This window comes from Corylus avellana, chromosome 8, assembly GCF_965113065.1.
Source record: "Corylus avellana chromosome 8, dhCorAvel1.hap1.2, whole genome shotgun sequence".
Taxonomy (NCBI): domain Eukaryota; kingdom Viridiplantae; phylum Streptophyta; class Magnoliopsida; order Fagales; family Betulaceae; genus Corylus; species Corylus avellana.
The window spans coordinates 18,936,073-18,956,610 of NC_142497.1; the positions used below are offsets into that span (position 1 = coordinate 18,936,073).

General features: G+C 36.2%; 2 protein-coding genes and 1 non-coding gene across 3 annotated transcripts; all 3 read right to left on the reverse strand.

Annotated features, from left to right (window-relative positions):
• Positions 1–7,200: 7,200 nt before the first annotated feature.
• Positions 7,201–15,822, reverse strand: RAD51D (DNA repair RAD51-like protein). Its single transcript, XM_059574914.2, has 10 exons — positions 15,686–15,822; positions 15,155–15,234; positions 14,934–15,049; positions 14,755–14,836; positions 14,347–14,481; positions 14,114–14,227; positions 13,936–14,026; positions 9,661–9,731; positions 7,586–7,738; positions 7,201–7,369 (listed from the first exon to the last, which is right to left on the reverse strand). The coding sequence occupies exons 1-10, from the start codon at positions 15,771–15,773 to the stop codon at positions 7,331–7,333; spliced, it is 969 nt and encodes a 322-aa protein (XP_059430897.2). The 5' UTR covers positions 15,774–15,822; the 3' UTR covers positions 7,201–7,330.
• A 1,137-nt stretch (positions 15,823–16,959) lies between these two features.
• On the reverse strand, positions 16,960–18,183 carry LOC132164731 (RmlC-like cupins superfamily protein). Its single transcript, XM_088519278.1, has 3 exons — positions 18,052–18,183; positions 17,243–17,963; positions 16,960–17,113 (listed from the first exon to the last, which is right to left on the reverse strand). The coding sequence occupies exons 2-3, from the start codon at positions 17,629–17,631 to the stop codon at positions 16,960–16,962; spliced, it is 543 nt and encodes a 180-aa protein (XP_088375404.1). The 5' UTR covers positions 17,632–17,963; positions 18,052–18,183.
• Positions 18,184–18,892: 709 nt separating this feature from the next.
• Positions 18,893–18,964, reverse strand: TRNAH-GUG (transfer RNA histidin (anticodon GUG)). Its single transcript has one exon. It is a non-coding gene; the product is annotated as a tRNA-His (tRNA).
• Positions 18,965–20,538: the final 1,574 nt, after the last annotated feature.

The window sequence follows — 20,538 nt, forward strand, 5'->3', positions numbered from 1 at the left end:
ACTCTCTCAGGACGTGCGTGGTGTGACAAGCTTTTAACAGATCATCGATTTCTCCAAGTTCTTAACGGAATCCCACTTTTGAGTTTCCTTCTTCCTTCTTGGTTTTCATAGGCTTTATAAGTTTTCAAACTACTTTAACTTACATGTTTAACGGGGTAATGTTGCGGTTTTTCATTTTCATGCTGCAAACCCATTCTTGAACTCGCAGATTTCCATGGCTTCTTTAGCCTTTGACATTCGATTTGTTCTTTTTTGGTTTGGACAGTGTTGTTGATGGGTTTTCCCACGAAAACTGGTTTAACCGACCAGTTTAACCAATTACCGATATGATCGATAATTTTCGACATAAATCTTTATCGAGCGGTAATCCGATAGCTTATCAGTTGATAATCGGTAACCTCTATAACCGAACCGATATGACCGATACCCAACCCTAACAATACATTAGTCAACTAACACATCAATCAACTAATTTCTTAGTATAATTAGAAAAAATAAATAAATAAATAAATAAAGACTAATTTCTTAGTACTTGTTAGAATATATGGAAAATATATAATATTTTTTGTATATTCCATAATTAGGTTGATATTGAAATATTCTTTATTTATGGGTTGATTGAATTTAAATATTGAAATTGTAATCAAATATTAAGATTGTAATCAAATCACTGTACTAAGATACGAGAGTGAATGTAGGTGTTTAACACTAAATCACCCATACTTCTTTGTGTTCATTCTCTCTCTTGCTTCCGCTATTATATTCCACATCATAATTATTTCAACAGTACTATTTTCTACAATTTCTCTTTTAAGGTTGATTTTTAAAGGGCAGTGAATTTCGGTCGACAAAAAGAAGAAAAAGCATCAAATAATTGATAGTCATATATGCTTCATAAAGAATAAATTTTTTATATTGTGTTATAAAATATTTTTATTTTTATTTTAAATTATATTTATCAAATTGTTTTTATGTTATAAAAAATTAAATATTATTTTATTATTTTAATGTCACCCCAACTAAAATCAATTTCTGGCTCCGCCACCGATCACGTCACAAGCCTACAATTGATCTTGTAAGAAGAAGAGAAGAAGAAGAAAAAAACCTTGTAAGTGTTTTATTTGAACCATATGAATCCACGATATTTGGTAAGTTTAACGTCCAACTTTATCTCCAATTAATGCCTTGAAAATTGTGTGGGAGATAGAGTTGAAGGACCACCAGTACGACCAACCCTAGATAATCCTGCTTCTATGCAGTTAATCTTTAAATGTTAAAACAGATGGCATTGAAGTCAAACATGAAATCTACACCTCATAAATCCAAATAATTATACATAGCCGTTTTATAATTTTTTTTAATTAAAAAAAAAAAATCAGATGATTCTCTGAGTTAGTTGGATGATGACGGACCAACTTTATCAATATAAAATTAGAAAGTATATTACCATCAAGATGGTGGTTCAATAGCTTAAGGAAATTTTTAAGTGGTCAGGACATGTATTAGGGCGTAAGTTCGAATATATGCAATAGAGAATTTTCACATATGCCTAATTAGTATTAGCTACTTTGGATTCCTATTGATGTCCTGGTAGGAATGGGTCAGATTATGGCTCAATCGGACTTAATAGCCACAATTGATCTTCCCGACTTATTACAAGATAAATTAGCTCAAATGCCTGCCCGTGTGAGACTGCAAGAGATACTTCCGATGCCTAAATGGGTATGTAAATTCTACTAAAGGAAGGTTTTTTTAGGAGAGAAGTGATCAAATATCTTACAAGAATTTTTTTTAGCAATGAATGGGGTGAGAGCCTTACCTTCCTTTATAGTCATCTTTTCTTTCGGTCGAAATACATTCTCCCCTCGTACAATTCTATTAGGAGTTACCCCTTGAATAGGTTGTGTGTGAGTTGTTCATGATTTGGCTTCCCCAACTATAATTATAGGGGATGTCCCCGATAATTCTGATTTGGTGTGGTTTAGTTGGCATTAAATGTTAACCGTTACCATGACCAAAGGAGAGTGGCGTTCCCCCACCAGCTTCGACTTAGGTTATCTAGAAATTTAGTTGAAAATATCAAGATTAGGATCTGGCTTAGGTGAAAAAAGTAAGTGGGTATTTTATAGAGAAAACTACACTTAAACTACCACCTCAATTGCAATGTTGGCACTCCCCTTATCCCTGGAAATGAGATCGTAGTTGCGAAAGCATTAGCAATAGACACCCTTTAACTCATTTCATTGTCTATATGTATGGAAAATCTTTAAAAAATAAATAAATAAATAAAAAATAACACAAAAAGTTATCTGCAAGTTGCAACAGCTTTCCTAAACATTGGAAATACTATAGTGTTACCCAATGTATAGGCACCAAAAGAGCTTCCCTACACATTATTTTAATATAAATATTTCTCTTTTCTCTCTCATATTTCATCTTTTTGCTTTTTATTGGGAATTGTATTGAAATTTTATAAAAAAATTGAAAGGTGGGAATAAAATTTGTATTTTGTAAAGAAATAATATTTTAATGGTATAAAGAAAGGTAATAGAAGTTATTGTAAAATATATTTGGATAGGTATGTAAAAAGTAATTTTGTTCTCTAAACTTAAAGAAAATCAAAGAGATTCTGCTGCTAGTGCTAAGGGCTAAGAGCATTCGCAGCAGACTCCCTATAAGGGGGGTTTGTTCCCTAAGTTTAGGAAATATGTCCAAAAAATCACAAAAAAACGTCTCACAGCAAATTCCTTATATGATTCCTTAAACTATCAGCTACTACAGTTGAACCCAATGTTTGTTCCCTAAGTTTAGGGAATATGTCCAAAAAATACAAAAAAACGTCCCACAACAGATTCCCTAAATAGTTCCTTAAACCATCAGCTACTATAGTTGAACCCAATGTTTTGGGTTCAACTGTAGCAATCCATATGATTATTATATTGATAAAACTGATGCGCTCTCTCTCTCCTTTCTCCTCTCTTCGTCTTCCCCTTCTTTCCCCAGCCTTTTCTTGTCTTCTTCTCCATTCAAGCAAACGCAGAAGGAGAAGAGAGGTCTTCCCTGACCCACTTTGCAAGCTTAATCTCAAAGAGACCTCTGATTTTGTCAAGTCATTTCCAATGGCCAGCAACAATATCAAAGAAGGTGGAGGATTTCTTGAGGTTTCAGAGGAGAAGAGAAGGAATGAACATGGTGAATCAGAGAAGAAATTGCAAATCGCAAATCAGAGACTGAAACCATCAAATCTTACTACTTCAACTTTGGTCTGAAAGACGATCTGAACCCCGTCCTTGTTCACGATTAGATTTCCATCCATAAACGTACCGCTCTGAGTCCTCAAACTTGACGCAAATCGAAGAAGAAATCGCAAATCGGAGAAGAATTCGGAAAAGAAATCGTAGACGCAAATCGGAGAAGAAATAGAAGACACAAACTTGAACCATTTGAGAAGAAAAGGGCAAAATCACAGGGAAGAATAAATGGCTACTGCCGGAAGAAAGAAGAAGAAAATATGAGGGAGAGAGAGAAAGTATAAATTATAGGAATAAAATATAAAAAAGGTAAAATAAAAAATAATATTTTAATGGTATAGGGTAGCATTTAAGAAAACTATTGGGGTGCATATTGATATAGGGAAGTAAAAAATAGTTTGAATCCTTAAATTTAAGGAAAATGATCGGATAACTGGTGGAAATGCTCTAACAATGAAGGGTGAGTAGAGAGGCCGAAGAGAATGCAATAGGTATTATACCTATTATTAGAATGGAGGACCTCTATTTCTTGAGATGTCACCCTAATTAAAGAATACATTGGAACATTTGAGATATGTATTCTGAGAATTAAGGGTATTACTTTTCTTTTTCTTTTTCTTTGGCTCTTTTTTATATTTGTGCCGTACCACATAGAAATAAAATAGTAGGCCTTAACCGAGGTTATGGTTGAAAAAAAATGACTCCTTCCAGATCATCTTTAATACACGAAATAATAATTAAAGAAATAAAAATGGGTAATTACTTTTTTCTCTCATCATCTACAACGCATTGTCACTTTGCCCCTATGAACTGACAACTCTATTGCCCAACTCTATCAAACTATCATTTTGTGCCCCAAACCCCTTTTCGTCAGTCAAAGGCATTAATTCAGACGGTCAACCCGTCATGTGTGTCCCACATGCCATTTTGAAAATTTTTATCCCACTTTTGCCCACAATAGGGTTGTCAGTTCATGTGGACAAAGTGACAATACGTTGTAGTTGATGAGAAAAAAGGTGGGATAAAAAATTTCAAGATGGCATATGGGGCGCACATGACGGGTTGACCGTATGAGTTAACGCCTTTGACTGATGAAAGGGGGATTTTGGACACAAAATGATAGTTTGATAGGGTCGGACAGTAGAGTTGTCAATTCATGGGAGCAATGTGACAATGTGTTGTAATTGATTAAAAAAAAAGGTAATTACCCAAATAAAAATCTCCATCCATCCTCATCCATTTCAATATATTGCAATATATGTTATATAAAGATGAAGAGATTAATAGATAAGAGAGACGCCAACGAAGGTCTGGCTTATTTGATAGACTATGGAACTAATATATAATTTTTTTTAAAAAAAAAAAAACATAACAATAATATTACAAAATCTGGCGGCTCTTTAGTCAACCACTTCTTTGGATATTATTCATCTTCACAATCACGCCCAAACAAAGGCATGCAGGATGCAGCTCTTAAGCCTGAGATGTGTGGCATAAATTTTAAATTATGAGTTTAACTGCATAATGAAGGAATCAAGCTTTGACAAAATTTTGTTCTTCCAACCATAAACAAAAACATGCTCAGTTCTACCCACCACAGTGTTTACCATTAGTTTATAATTTGTTTTTTTTTTTTTTTTGCATTCGAGTTATTATATCCTCATTTTTAGAATAAATTTTAGCCTATTTTGAATTTCACAAGAACAAAAGGTTAAGTAAATTTTCAGAACTATGTATTTTGTGAATTTGTATACTTAAAATAAGTTAAAACCATATGCATGCATGAAGATGTTATCTGTGTCTTCTGTTAACACATTAAAATAATAATATGCTAGAATGAATATGTACGCAATGAAAAAAAAAGATTTAGGATTACCTCTGACCATATTTGCTCAAATAAATCAAAGAACTTTAGTAATGGAAATCTAAAGAAATATTTTAGAAAAGAGATATCTTTTTTTTTTTTTTAATTGAATAAGGAAAAGGATACAGGAGAGGATCCTTACCACTCTTGATTTGAAAGGAAGAAGTGGGTGATCCTTAAAATGAAAATGGGGTGGGCTCTCCAACAACAAACCCAAAACAAACTACAATAGTACAACAATAATTATAAAAATGTAAAAAATGAGTCAAACAAGTGACCCAGTCTATCCCTCCTCCCCCAGTGACAGCCGCACAGAGGCGGTGGAAAACCCTCACTGAGGAGGTGGCAAACCTCACTGAGGAGGTGGAGAAAGTTGAAGAAAAAGGAAAAAAATTCTCTCAGGAGAGTGAAGAGAGAAAACAAGTCAAGCGGCTAAAACTCTAGTTTTTGCATGAGATGTCTTCTAACTTATGCACAATAATGTTTTATAGATGGAATACACAAGCTCTGTATTTATACACTAGGTAAAGACCCTCAATTAAAACATTTCCATAATTATTCCTCCCAACAAAAAATAAAAATCAATTCCAATTATGATTCCCCAAATAATTCCTTATTTTTGGTGAACGGGAAATAAAAATTGGGCTCAAATCTCGCTCACCAGTCACCACATTAGTATGAGGGACCGAGAATAATTTCACTATGCATTGTGAACTCGCATTCCCATTAACTATGCAATGCATGCTCTCGGGGTTATTCGTGATACCTTCTACAACATGTCACCCAGGTCGCAATCGTTTGGAGGATTGATCAGCTGTATGACCATAGTGGCGAAGCCCCAGTCTCGCCCACAGAGAATTGCTTGTAGCTATTAGCGCCATTCAACAAGACAATCCAGAAAATGGCTTCCCAAGTAGCACTGCGGCAACGACCCGCCCCACCAGCTACAGGCATCCAGGGAGATGTGATAGCCTCCCAGCCAGCCGACCCTAGGGTTGCATCAACTTGTAATTCTCTCTTTTGATCTTTATGGGGATTTGTGGATGTTTATTTATACGTCACTTTGATTTGATATGGCAACTTTCAGTTAGCATTCATTTTGATACATGGATTCTTTTCAAACTCCTTGTTTTATATGGTTGATAACCCTCGTGTGTTAGCATCAAAATTACAATGACGAAATTTTTATAAGGTGTGAGTTAATATCCCGCCCCAAACATGTGACAAATCTTTTGGTGATTGTTAATAAACAAAAACAATAAAACCAAGAAGTAATAATAATGTTTGATTTTTCTAAAACACCCACAATAGTTTTAATAACATGCACAAGGACACTCAAATTTTGACGTCGAAGATTTTGGGCTTAGAAATTATAACTTAGCCAAAACATCCGAACTATTCGTAAAATGCCCCATCAATCACTAAAGAATGTTCGGATAGTGCCACAAAGGAGGTGGCCTTGTAGTCAACCATCTCTTAAAACTGATGTAGTTTTCAAAATCACCATTGGATCAAAATTTAAGTATAATTCATCTAAAATTTAATGGTAATTTTAAAAGTCACATCAGCTTTTAGAAGATAAAAAGATGGTCCCTAACATATATATAATAAGTTCGTTCCTACATCTACAAAGGTTAAGAACATGTTTTGTCAAAATATTCCTACAAAGTGTACAAAATTTTCTAAAAAGTATTGTTTTGAGTAATGTTAGAAGTCACTCTCATGTCACTCTAAAAATGAGATGACTTTTAAAATCATCATTTGATCAAAATTCAATAGTGATCAACTATAAGCCTAATTGTGATTTTAAAAGCCACATTATTTTTAGAATGACACAATAGCAACTTCTACCATTACTTGTTCAGAAAGTGTCTTTGATTTGTTTGTTAATGATTTTGAGAAAAGTACGATTTTGTCCTTAAAAAAACACTTGGAAAATACATTATATTCTTCTTCATAATTTGTAAAGTTTCCACCATGAATAATATTTTTAGTAAGTATACCAAAAAACAACCACCACCGCAACTAATAAGAAAACTCTGAGCATCATGAAAATCAAGCCAAAAAAAAAAAAAAAAAGAACTATTTTAGAAGAAAAAAAGAAATATCCATAAAATTGCTAATATTCTTGATAATATTACAAAACAGCTTCATTTTCAATAGAGTTAAATTTATACTACTTTCCTTGTATGACTCTAAAGCACAATCCATGTACTTAATCATCAATCATAAACCTTGAAGCCTTACCAGGAGCCTGGAAAAAAAAATTAAAACAATAAAAATGAAAACAATGCCAACAAAAAGGCTTTGAAGATATTTTCGTGGGGGATTTTTGTTATGGGATATTGACTATAGAGGAGATTTTCATTGACAGTAGCATCATTCAGCTGTGCAAAATATGGAGTAAGGCCTGATTGATAGGAAGGCCAAACAAAAACAGTGATAATAAAGGTGCAGCAAAGGATTGTACCATGGATGGGTGTTTAAGTACAGAAACACTGTACACGCCGCTGTCTCCACGATCACGGGAAAGGAGAAGCCTGACATGTGGGATGCTCTTCCAACTCTCTCCAAGAGCTGGTTTACAGATACCTCCCTCCCCACCCACTGTGTGATTGGTCACCTACAAAAATATTTTCCAAACACAGTATTATTCCAAGGCACAAGCATTGCTACCCAGCTAAATATCACTAATTGAATGCATTAGAAATTAAATTTACTTTTTTGTTTCCAGAAGCATAACCTTTTAACTGTCCATTTTTGCTGAAACTAATTGATACCATAATGACAGAATGTAAAGGATACCAGGGTAGAGGTAGGACTACCCTTTCAACTAAATTAGTAGTTTTATAATAATATAGAGTAATGTTATATATCATATTTTTATCTTACAATTATTCCACAATACTAACATGATAGTCCCAACTATTGGAATTTTTTTTTTTATATAGCAAAAATTGATCCAAGGATTGGTTGGGACTGCTACATCAGTATTGTGGGATAGTTGTAGGATAAAAATGTAATTTTTAGCATTACTCAATATATTTCATACATGTCAAAGCTAAATTCAAGAAGATGCCAGTTCATTAAAAACATTATGGAAAAACTACATTTATCCATTTCAAACTACCACTCAATTTACAATTTTCCCCTCAAACTACCTAGCCCTTTTCACTACCCCACCAAGAATTTCTATTATATCCTAAGAAAAATGCATCAAGTGTGATACACAACTCAAAATAATTTTATATTTAAAAAAAAAAAAAAAAAAAAAAAAAAAAAAAAAACGTCGTGAGAGGAGGCTAGAGACCCCACCTCTACAGCCAGAGACCCACAGCTGTCTCCAGAACAAGAAGGTCCCATTTCTAATGAGGGCAAGGTCTTCATAGTCATCGAGGAAGGCAGACGAGACACCAAAGTTTGCAGTGGCAGAGTCCTAGACAATATCGTTGACAAGCCAAAGGTTGCCTTCAGTGAGATGGAATTGGAGGTAGGCAACAAAGTTGACGGAGATGGTGCCTGCAAACTGGAGGGGATACCTCCAAAGTAAACATTGGCAGCTAGGAAGGTCGAAGGAGAGGTGACTTGGTCGTGGGTCTCAAGGAAGGTTTTAATTTTTATTTTTCCTTAATGTTAAAGGCATAATTGTATTTTGACGCATCTGATAGGAGTATAATGAACATTTTTTATGTCACATGTATTGCACATGATGCATTTTTCATTGAATTTAACAAAAAATACTGATAGAGTGGCAAAGTGAAAGTGTCTGGTAGTTTAGAGGTGACATTGCAACTTTTTGTAGTTTGAGGAAACAATGCAAATTTGGTGGCAATTTGAGGATGTAAGTGTAGTTTTTTCCAAAATATTATATTGACAAGCTGGGTGAAATGCATGATCCTTTTTGCAGTTTATGCATTAACAATTGTTACACTTGATCACCATCATCTAGGAAGATAATAAAAGATAATAATAAACAGAGAGGATTACAACTGCTAAGAATGGCAGCGAGAAGATATGTAACTGCAATCAAATATTACTCACATACTACCTAGTTTTTCTTTTTAGCTTTAACCAGAGTTAGATCCTTCATGTAGGGCATGTTGCCGAAGGATTCCTAGACCGCTTGGACCGGCAAAAGTCCAACCGCAATTAATCACAATTTTTTCTTATTTATAGAGATTAGTGAAGAATAAGTTGAAAATCATTGATTTTGAATCATTAATTATAATCCTTTATTAGTCTTTGATTATAATCTCTGATGTAATGTGTGATTACAATCTGTACGCTCAAGTGAACTATATAAAGGGCGATTGTAAATGACAAAATGGATCATTTGGAATAACACTTTCGAGCTTTTTATTTCTCTTCATTTTGATTATTGCTCTCAATTTTAATCATTTCACATCCACTACATTAATCCTATTACAAACAAATACTTTAGCTGGGGGGAATCAGGTTTAAATTACAGCATCGACAGAAACAAATCAAGAAGCTAGGATTTCCGATTACCAAGAAAAAAAATTACATTCGATTGCAAAAACATACCAGTACTGCAAGATTATGTTCATGCGCTAATTTCTTCAGCAGAAATCCAGCAGAAACCATTAAAGCGCGCCCTGTATTTACCAACCAAGCATGATCCCATTAGTTGCTAAACCCATGTCAGTTGAACATGACAGATCCTAGATAAACCAATATCCTAAAATGAAAAGAAGCACATAATAAAAATACCTTAAGGAGACCTTGTTTCTATGGAAAATGGACATCAGTACATAGAAAGAAAACTAATAGACAAATAGATATCCTCCTAATAGAAGCAAAGAAAGATATTACAAAAAATGTTGAAAGAAAAACAAGAAAAAATACCATTCCTTTTAGCCAGAGAATCAGGTTCTTGATTAGCAAAAAATAGAATAAAATCCACTCACTAGGTTTAAGCAAATTCCGTAATAAATATGATCTTTATTTTAGAGTTGAGTAATGCTAAATACTAAATTCTCATTTTACTCCCATACAACTAGGCCGATGTGGCCGTGCTCATCAGCCTTAAGATGTTTTTTCATTATTTAATAAATGCTGATCCAATGGCTTATGGGCACTTGTCACATTTAGCCTAACTGTATGGGAGTAGGATGAGAGTTGACTACATAACATTACTCTTTAGAGTTATATGTAGATACACGGTAAGTCTAATAAGTCTTATATTGGCAACAGAGCATTTGATATGCTGAGGTTGAGTTTATTATAAAACATAGAATCTATGGCAAACAGAATGCCACTATCTAATGAGCGTAGTAACAACATAGGCTAGCCCTTCCAAATCAAATTGCTATGCTGGAATACAATTGTAAGTTCATAATAGTAACATAGGCTAAACCCTTACATAGAGACGAGAAAAGGACTTCAATTTGGTTCAGGCAATTGAAAGTTCACATCCCTCTCCAATAAACCATCGATAAAATTGCATGATTTTCTTTTGAAATTTAACTGAACATCATTTCTGAATGGTGCAAGAGTTTGGGCTGCCTCAAAAAAAAGAAAGAAAGAAAGAAAGAAAAGCACATCTCCCAGCAAGTCCTCGGATAATTCAAGAAATAATGTGGGTACAATTGGGAATAATGGACTACAATCAACAACTGTATGATAACTGCATCCAGCATTAAAAACTATACTGTTTACACGCTTGTGACTGACTTCTAAAAGTACGAAAAACTTCTCACAAACTGTTTATATTAGATAAGATAGAAGACATTATGGCTGTTTTCCGAGATTTTCACAGCAAGGAAAGGTTTCAGAAAAGTCTAAATGCTACATTCATTGCGCTCATTCCAAAAAAAGCAAGGGCGAAGGAGTTAAAGAATTTTCGACCTATTAGTTTGGTGGGAATTGTATATAAATTGATCTCCAACGTGCTAGCTAATCGGTTGAAAAATGTGTTAGAGAAGATAATATCGAAGTCTCAAAATGGGTATATCAAGGAGAGACAGATTCTAGATTCGGTACTGATAGCAAATGAATGCATCGACAGCCGGCTTAGATCTGGAGAATCCAGTCTGTTATGTAAATTGGACTTACAAAAGGCGTATGATCATGTGAATTGGGAGTTTTTGCTATTCATATTGCAACAAAGTGGGTTTGGGGAAAAATGGAGGAACTGGATAGCGTTCTGCATTTCTACAGTCCGATATTCAATTTTGATTAATGGAGAACCCTCAAGCTTTTTTAGTAGCTCTCGGGGCATAAGACAAGAGGATCCACTATCTCTTTTTCTATTTGTTATTGTTATGGAGGGGCTGAGTAGGATGATGGAGGCTATAAAAAATAGTAATCTTGTTTCTGGATTTTCTGTGGGGAAAGAGAAACAATCCTGGACTTAGTGTCTCACATTTGCTGTTTGCTGATGATACATTGATCTTCTGTGGTCCCAATGAGGACCAACTCAGAAATTTGCGTTGTCTATTTTTATGCTTTGAAGCTGTCTTAGGGCTAAAAGTTAATTTGGCAAAGTCTGAGATTGTTCCAATTGGTGAGGTGGCGAATGTTGATAGGCTGGCAAGAATCTTTGGTTGTAGGGTGGTAGGATTACCCATGAAATACTTAGGTCTTCCTTTGGGGGCGGCTTACAAGTCTACCACCATTTGGAATGACATTGTTGAGAAAATGAGAAGGAAATTGGCGGGTTGGAACAAAATGTATCTATCAAAAGGTGGGAAGCTCACACTGATTAACAGCACTTTGTCCAACCTCCCTACATACTTCTTGTCTCTATTTCCTATTCAGATGAGTGTGGCGCACAGATTGGAGAAACTACAAAGAGATTTCCTATGGGGAGGACTAAATGAGGAGACTAAATTTCATTTAGTGAAATGGACTACAATTTTCTCACCCATGCAAGATGGAGGTTTGGGCATCCGCAACTTGCGCACTTTTAATCTCGTCTTATTGCGTAAATGGTTATGGAGATATGCCACGGAAAGGGAGGCATATTGGAGGTTGGTTGTTGAGGTCAAGCATGGGCGCATGAACGGCGGTTGGTGTACCGAAGTGGTGGAGGGTCCTGATGGAGTGGGAGTGTGGAAACATATTCGGAAAGGATAGGAAGTTTTCTCAAGATTTATTAGTTTTGGGATAGGTGATGGTTCCTATGTTAGATTTTGGCACGATAACTGATGCGGGAATCTGCCCTTGAAGGAAGTTTTTCCTGAATTATTTCGAATAGCTTGCAATAAGGAAGCATGGGTTAAGGATCATATGCAACTGTCCAATGGCAGCATATAGTGGAATGTTCCCTTCATACGAGCTGTCCAAGATTGGGAGGTAGAGTTGGTGACAGCATTCTTTGGGAAGTTATATACTTTTCGCAGGCATATGGGAGCAATGGACTGCATGTTGTGAAATCCTTCCAAACGAAATATTTTTGAGGTAAAATCTTTTTTTTGCATGCTCTCTTCCTCGAGAACAGAAACTTCTACTTTCCCATGGAGGAGTATATGGAAAGTCAAAGTTCCATTGCGAGTTAGTTTCTTTGTGTAGACGGCAACCCTAGGAAATATTCTGACTTTGGACAACTTGCGTAAAAGAGGTATAATTGTGGTGGGAGTGTAATACCCCACCTCAATGACACACAATATTGTCCACTTTTGGCTCCCCTCGAACCAGACTTCCCAGGATGTCACCCATCCTGGTACTCGTCCAGCAGAAGCATGCTTAACTGCGGAGTTCTGATGGAATCATGACCATCACAGCTTTAAAACGCATTGTTATCATTAACGGTGTAGTATACATTTAAGCACATCCTCATCTCCATACCCAGGCGATGTGAAACGTTACAATCACCCCCTCTTAAGACCCAGCGTCCCCGCTGGTGACCCTCATGGGATTAGCTCATTCTTGGCGTCCGTCCTAGCGAGTGCCCGCTAGCGATCTTTATGGGCTTGTGCACGCTCCCCCCCATCTCAGGCTGGACAATGGCTCTGATACCATTTGTAACACCCCACCTTAATGACACACAATGTTGTCCGCTTTTGGCTTCCCTCGAACCAGACTTCCTAGGAGGTCACCCATCCTGATACTACTCCAGCAGAAGCACGCTTAACTGCGAAGTTCTGATAGGATCATAACCATCACGGCTTTAAAACGCATTGTTATCATTAAGGGTGTAGTATACATTTAAGCACATCCTTATCTCCATACCCAGGCGATGTGGGACGTCACAGGGATGGTATTGCATGTGCAAGCAAAGTGGTGAGTCTATCAACCATCTTCTCCTTCATTGTGAAGTGGCACGAGTGTTATGGAGTGTAGTACTCACTCTTTTTGATGTCACATGGGTTATGTCTGGAGGGGCGGTAGATTTGTTAGTGTGTTGGCGTGGTCAGCGTGGTAATATTTCAGCTAAGGAGGTGTGGCGAATAGCACCATTGTGTCTTATGTGGATCATTTGGCAAGAGCGGAGTGCAAGATGCTTTGAAGATCAAAAAAGGTCAATGGAAGAGCTCAAAAAGTTGCTTATTCAAACATTGTTCCATTGGACCGAAGCTTGTAGTGTGCCTAAGATTTCCACCATGTCTCAATTTTTATCTTTATGTTCCTCTTTTTGTCTATAGTGAGGCTTTTCTTTGTATACTTCCTGTGTACTAGGATTGCACCCCTCCACCCCTCTGCGCTTTTCAATGAATCACTTATTTATCAAAAAAAAAAAAACCCCATAAAACAGATTAGAAAATCATCAAAGAGAGAAAGAGAGACATTTTTGTTTAAGGAGTTTAAGCAATTTACTAATATACTAGGACAGTATGATTTATGTATAAGAAAGTATACCCTGTGAACCACTGCCTCCAAGGATTGGTGTAATCAGTGATGATACCGAATCAATAATAAGCAACTGCACCTGACAATCTCCTCTCTGCATCTGAACCAGTTTTCATATATTCAATACTCCGGAAAGTGAAATTCTACCAAAATAAACCAGCCAAAGTGCTTCACGCCCAATGCACACCTGAGATCTCAGATTTAATTCTAGCAGATTCAGCACATCAAACATTGTAAAGATGTCAAACACTGAGTGGCATAATATGCTGTTCATTACCTTCTGCAGAATTCTGTGTTTAACCTACAACAAATTTTCAATTGGGAGAAAATTAGACAGAGAAGAATTTTAGGCTGCATAGAGGAACAACAGAACCAAAAAGAAAAAAAGAGTATACTAATAAAAGTGATAATATGTTGAACCTGATCAATGGCAGGGTCAGAATGCCGACAAATAAAGTGTGTAATGCGTTGGGGCGAAAAAGAGTTGCCTGTATCTAAGTACACAACACTGCCCATATGCTCCTTTGCAACATTGGAGGCGGCTAGTAGGCAAAGCTAGAAATTAGCAAGATTTTGGATTAGTTGTAGAACAAATATCAATGTATTTAAAAGAAAAAATATTCTTTAAGTGCTTATGGTATCATTTGGATAATATTAACCAAAAGTGTTAAAGCCTAGAAATATCATTTGGAGAAGTGACATGGTCGCATCAAGATGTACCACAAGAAAACAATGTCCTAAAAACCCAAATAAATTTGCAGAGACATGATCCAGAAGTAGTATTCATCAGGCAAAACAACGGCTATCACAAATGAAGGAGTTCCTTACTTGCGTTTTACCAGAAGATGATGCCCCAACAAGTTCAGTTAACTGTCCCTTGCGTAATCCACCTTGAAGTAAAAAATCGATCCTAAGTCATGCAACCCAAAACATTTAATCAGGTATCCTAATAGAATCATACTCCCCTTGCCAAAAAAGAAATAGGACAATCTTTGTGCTCAAAGTACCCTTCACAACCACTGGATAACACATGCTTATTCCGGTGAGCATCTTCCAACAGCTCCATACCATTCAACCATGGCTGATGCTGACCATCAATTATAGACAGGACTTGTGTAATGCCCTAATTGCCCAGAATCTAACAGGTTAAAATACCTACTCTATGGTATGAGATAACTTTTCAACAATAAAACTGCATTCCTTAACAAAAATTCTTCAGGAACCCAACCTGCTTTAATCTCTCGGCGTCAGATTCTTGTTCCGCAAAAGCAACTAATACATAGAGGTCATGCAAGAGTAAATCCTCTACTGCAAAACCACAAACATGAACATGCAAAAAGATCAAGGCCAAAAAAATATCTTATATTGCAGAGACTAGTGCCGTAAAATGGCATTGAGCTAGGGATGGTGATCAATCTGAAGCACTACCCTAGTCCCTAAGGTTCTTCACAAAGTTCAATCTATGCTCTACTCTACAAGTTCTCTACAAAGAAAATTCAACCAAAATGAAATAAATCCCATGCTCTAAGATACATATTTTATCCAATTCAAAATTCTTTAGAAACTATAGCAAAGAATCGAACATGACATTTGAACGCTACTTTCTTATATTTTCCTTCAGTTATTCTCGGCAGCCAAACGGAGGACAAGCGTCAAAAGAGAAATAGAATCCGAGTTCAGCGAGTTTCTGAGGAAAATACACTAAGGGCTTGAGGATGAGAAGGTAATTGCGCGAAAAAAGTTGGAGGGAAAAACGGACCTGAGAAAATGCCACGAGAAGCACAGAAGTTCTGGAAGCTGGAGTCTATAATCGGATACTCTTGCTCCAGAGCCTTCAACGGCGCCATTTCTCGCACTCTCCTCTCGTCGCCACACAGGTTTCTACAGCTCAGAACTCTTTCCCTCTCTCTCTCACTCGCGCTCTCGCTGAAACCGAAGCGGTATATAAAGGTGACAAATTGTATTAAAAAATTTAGATGGTAGTTTTCAGAAAAAATATTTTTAATATTTAAGGACTATTTTAGATTTTAGGTTGTTTGTTAACTACATTTAAAAATATCTTCTTTTTCTCCTCCAAGAGGCTCGGCTGGGACCACGCTTTATGAAGTGAAGGTCACTAGTTCAAATTTTCCTCTCATTCTTGTGTGGACATGTAAAAAAAAAAAAAAAAAAAATTATTTCCAATCGAATCATCTTAATAATTTAACTTGTTTGAATTTACCGTTTGATTGCTTGAGTCCATCATACACAGATACTCTTTAAACTCAGTGTAATGCTCAATATTAAATTTTTATTATATAATTATTTAATAATATTAATGTGATATTTCAATCAATTATTGGGTTTTTTATTTTAATTTAAATATTGAATAAAATTATAATGTTTAACATCTATCTTTGACTAATCAATGGTGGCATTTGGCATGCAAATGCATGCCACCGTTGTCCATTAGGATTAGTCTTCCCCTCTAGTAAGGAGTTTTTGAGAGGAGCTTCCTTGTCCAAATAGGAGAGCTTGAACCTGATTATTCCTAAACTCAATTTAAGTTTTATATTTTTGACTTGTTCTCCTGCCATGATAGAATGAGAATGAATAAGAAGCTCGATGTGATGGGGTATAGCAAACTCAAAAGAATCTGAAAGTTATGCCTTGGAATGAAAGACAATTCCGAATCCGCTTTGTTTATGCAAAGGGCTCCAAGAATGAGCTTTTGCATGAATAGGTAAGCTCATCTCACATAGTCACATGCCTCTACTCGGGAGGACTTGAGATAGGAACCCAAACAAGGAGCCAAACAGTCTCGCATAACAATGACACACAATAGAAGCTAAAGAACATCTATAAATTATTTGCTGGCCAGAATGAAATGGAAAAGCTATATGCATTAACATGGAAAGTTTTAGAGAACCCACAAGCAAATTCCTATTTTACCCAAATGAATGTCCAGAACAACCATATTAACCAAAACATAAACAAGTAAGAAATCCCTACAGGCCTAGGGCAAGGTTAAGACAATTAAGCTAGTTTTTCTGTTCAGCTCGGTGGAGGGAAGAAAATGGCATCAGAAGTCCTCTTAGAGCGGAAAAGTTCCTCTGTTTCTGGATCCACATTGAATGCAGCCTTGAGCACCTCAGGAGATAAAGCCTTCCACACTGAAGTCCTTCCTGCTAAGTGAGTGAATATTGGACTGCCACAGCAATGAATGAAAGGGCATATAAGTCTTAAAACACTTCACTGGACCCGACCCGACACCAACTCAACTCAAAATTAATGTTCAAGTAAATTCAAAAAGAACATAATTATGGGAAAATCTTACTTGGGGTTGGAGATGATGGAGAACCACTCAAGACCATCAGGAGCAGCAATCTTGGAAACAACAAAAAACCTTGGCACAATGAACAAATTGCCAGCCTTGAGAGTAGTTTCCAAGACCCTGCGGCCATCAACACCAACAACTTGACCACGGCCACTACCCCTGACAATATAAGTCACCTGCAATGCAGTCTCACAAGAGAATCCAGGAGAGCACATGGCTCCTCCATCCAACCTTACAAGGTCAGCCCCAAGCCCAACCTCACCAACCAAAGGAAGGTTCTTGGTGTTCAACACCACAACCCTTCCACCTTTCTCAATATCCACATCTAATGGAGCCTCCTCGCAATTCAATGCCATGCCCTCTCGGTGTTCCTTCTTTGGCTCAGGCATCTTAAAGCTTCAATCAAGCTTCACAATTCCGTTGCCTGATTGCTTTCCAACAAGGGTCTTAACAACATTGTCTTCCAAGTCCCATGCTCGGCAAATGAACTCGGTCAAAAAGCCGGTGAAGATCCCATCGGAACCCATCAGGAAAAGATCAGTAAACTCACCGGATTTGTGAGCTTATGAAGTGTCTCCCAAGAAAAGAACAACAAACTGTGTGTCCTCTTTGTTGTACCACCATGTGACAACACCAAAAGGGAGGGCTATGGCATCACCCTTCTTGATTGCAAGAACCTTCTCTTCTGCTTCAGGAAGGACAATCCCCGCTATACCATTTCCTATGGAAAAGAAACATCAATTAACACCCACAAAACATAAAGATGTGAAAAAACAAAAACAAATCAGAAAACGAACATATATATATACCTTGGAGGACATAAACAACCTTGTCAAGAGCCAACTTGCCCGCGCCAATATTTTCTTCATCCAAGCATAGTAAGCACCACCATTGTCTCCGTACACCTTCTTGGCCAACTTTGGAGAAAGATCAAGCTCCATTGTTTTTTTTTTTTTTTTGAACTTTCAAAGAGAAAAAGCAGAGAACGAAAATATGATATAATTGATTCAAATATGATAAGAATTCAGAAGATTGTGAGTAATTTTAGGTGGCTTATTTGTGTTCTACTGGTATCTTACTAAGAATAATGTGGCTATTAAAATTTTCATTGGATTTGTGATTGATCATTATTGAATTTTGATCAAATAATGATTTTAATAGCCACGATATTCATAATATGACACAAATAAGTCAAAATTGTTCACAGAAGGATTGGGAATTTTATTCAGATTCAAATTCTGGATTAATTTTGTTATCTAATCCAAATAAAATTCTCAGAGTCCTTCAGTTGCTATATGTGTGCTTCCTCTCCTCCAAACATACCGATTTGTCTTCAAGGCTTTGTTTGGTAATGGGGATGTGGTTGGCCCAAATACTGTTCATCATCATTTCCCAAAAAAATCAACATCAAAACATTATAACTTTTTCACTTTTAATATCAAATCATTCACTTTTTATTATTATTCAAATAAAAAAATCATTACAAAACAAAACTTTTTCACTTTTTCATACCACTTTTTCATTTTTTTTATACCAAACATTCTTACTTTTTTTCACATCAACTACAGTGTTTAGGCCATCCCATTTGCCAAACACCCCCCAAATCTTCAAAGAGAAAAGCGGGAAAAAGCGTAAAAAATGTTCAAAAAATGTGGCTGCTGGGATTCGAGCCCAGGTCTCCACGGCCACAACGTGGAATTCTCACCACTAAACTACAGCCACATTGTTGAGCTCCTATTGAAATGTTTATTATTTAATCTAACCTTTTATCAATTTCGATTGCTTTGTCTACTGCCGATTTTCTATAGAACAGGAAACGAGGAGGCCGGGGAAAGATTATCATATATGAGTAAAAACAAATCAAGCTCTCAACCTTGCTTTAGAATTTGTTGACTTTGTAACTTTTTATAGTAACGCTTGGGAACACTTTTTTTTCTTTTTCTTTTTTTTTTTTTTTATCTCATGGGATAAAAAAGTTTTTTCTTAGCCTTTTTTGAGGGGATTTTTTTTTTTTTTTTTTTTAATTTAAATGAGTCCTTATAAAATTAAACCAAAAAATCTTGATCGGCATATACAATTTTCTGAATGCACATGAGACCTTCCTCCATCCATACTTGATCTAAAGATTGGCCAATGCGAGTTTCACTAAGCAATGGCTGGTGGGGCACTTCGTTGGCCTCCCAACCCACATGCCTGACTATTCAGGATTACTCATTGTAATGGTCTCACTTTCACTTGTTTAGTTGAAATTTTTTTTTATCATGGCTAATAAAAATAATGATTCCAAACATTACTCATATAGTAACCCTTATCAATAAATTTTATATATAAAAAGGAAATAAGATGAATTGATTAACTTTGATACATATATCATACAAGTAATACTACATATTATATAAATATTTTACAAAGCTGATGGACATGGTAAGATTTAATATCTTTGGATAAGTCCTAGTTTTTTTTAAAAAAAACAAAATCAATAGATACTAAACTTTGCTGTATCAACTTTATATTATGTTTATAGGATATTTATGTGGTATATAATATTACTCATCTCATAGTGATGCTTTAATGGAGCCAACTCTCATCACGCTAACAAACCACAACAAATGGGGACTGTTAGGGAAAGAATAGATGATGGAGATATGGAGATAGTTGCCACAATGGCACGGAGAATTTGGTTGCACAGAAATGAAGTAGTTTTTGGAGGGAATTTTACAAACCCCTCCCAACTGGTGTGTAATGCCCTTGACGCGATCGAAGAATATCACACAGCTGTTACCAGGCAAAGGCCTAATTCCCCAATTCGGGTGATGCCAAGGGGGATATGGAAGAAACCACCGGTGGGGAAGCTCAAGTTCAATTGGGATGCTGTAATGGATGCAACCAAATAGCTAATGGGTGTGGGGATTTTAGCCAGAGATCACGAAGGGTGGGTGCTGGCTTCATAGTGCTCTTCCAATAAATACATCTTTGACCCAACTGTGGCGGAGATGGTGACGGCATGGATGGCGGTGGACTTCTACAAAAATTGGGAACCCAAAACATTATTATGGAGGAAGATGCGTTTTAAATTGTTTTGGCCTTACAAAGAGACGGGAGTTGTTGGAGCAAATATGGACAGATTGTGAATGATGCCAAAGTCATACTAAACAGTTTATAATCATGGTTAGTATATCATGTCAAACGGGAAGCAAATGAAGTTGCACATAGATTAGCAAAATTAACTATTTCTCTTTCATCAGATCATGTTTGGAGAGAGGATAACCCTCGTTGTATTGACAATATTGTCCTTG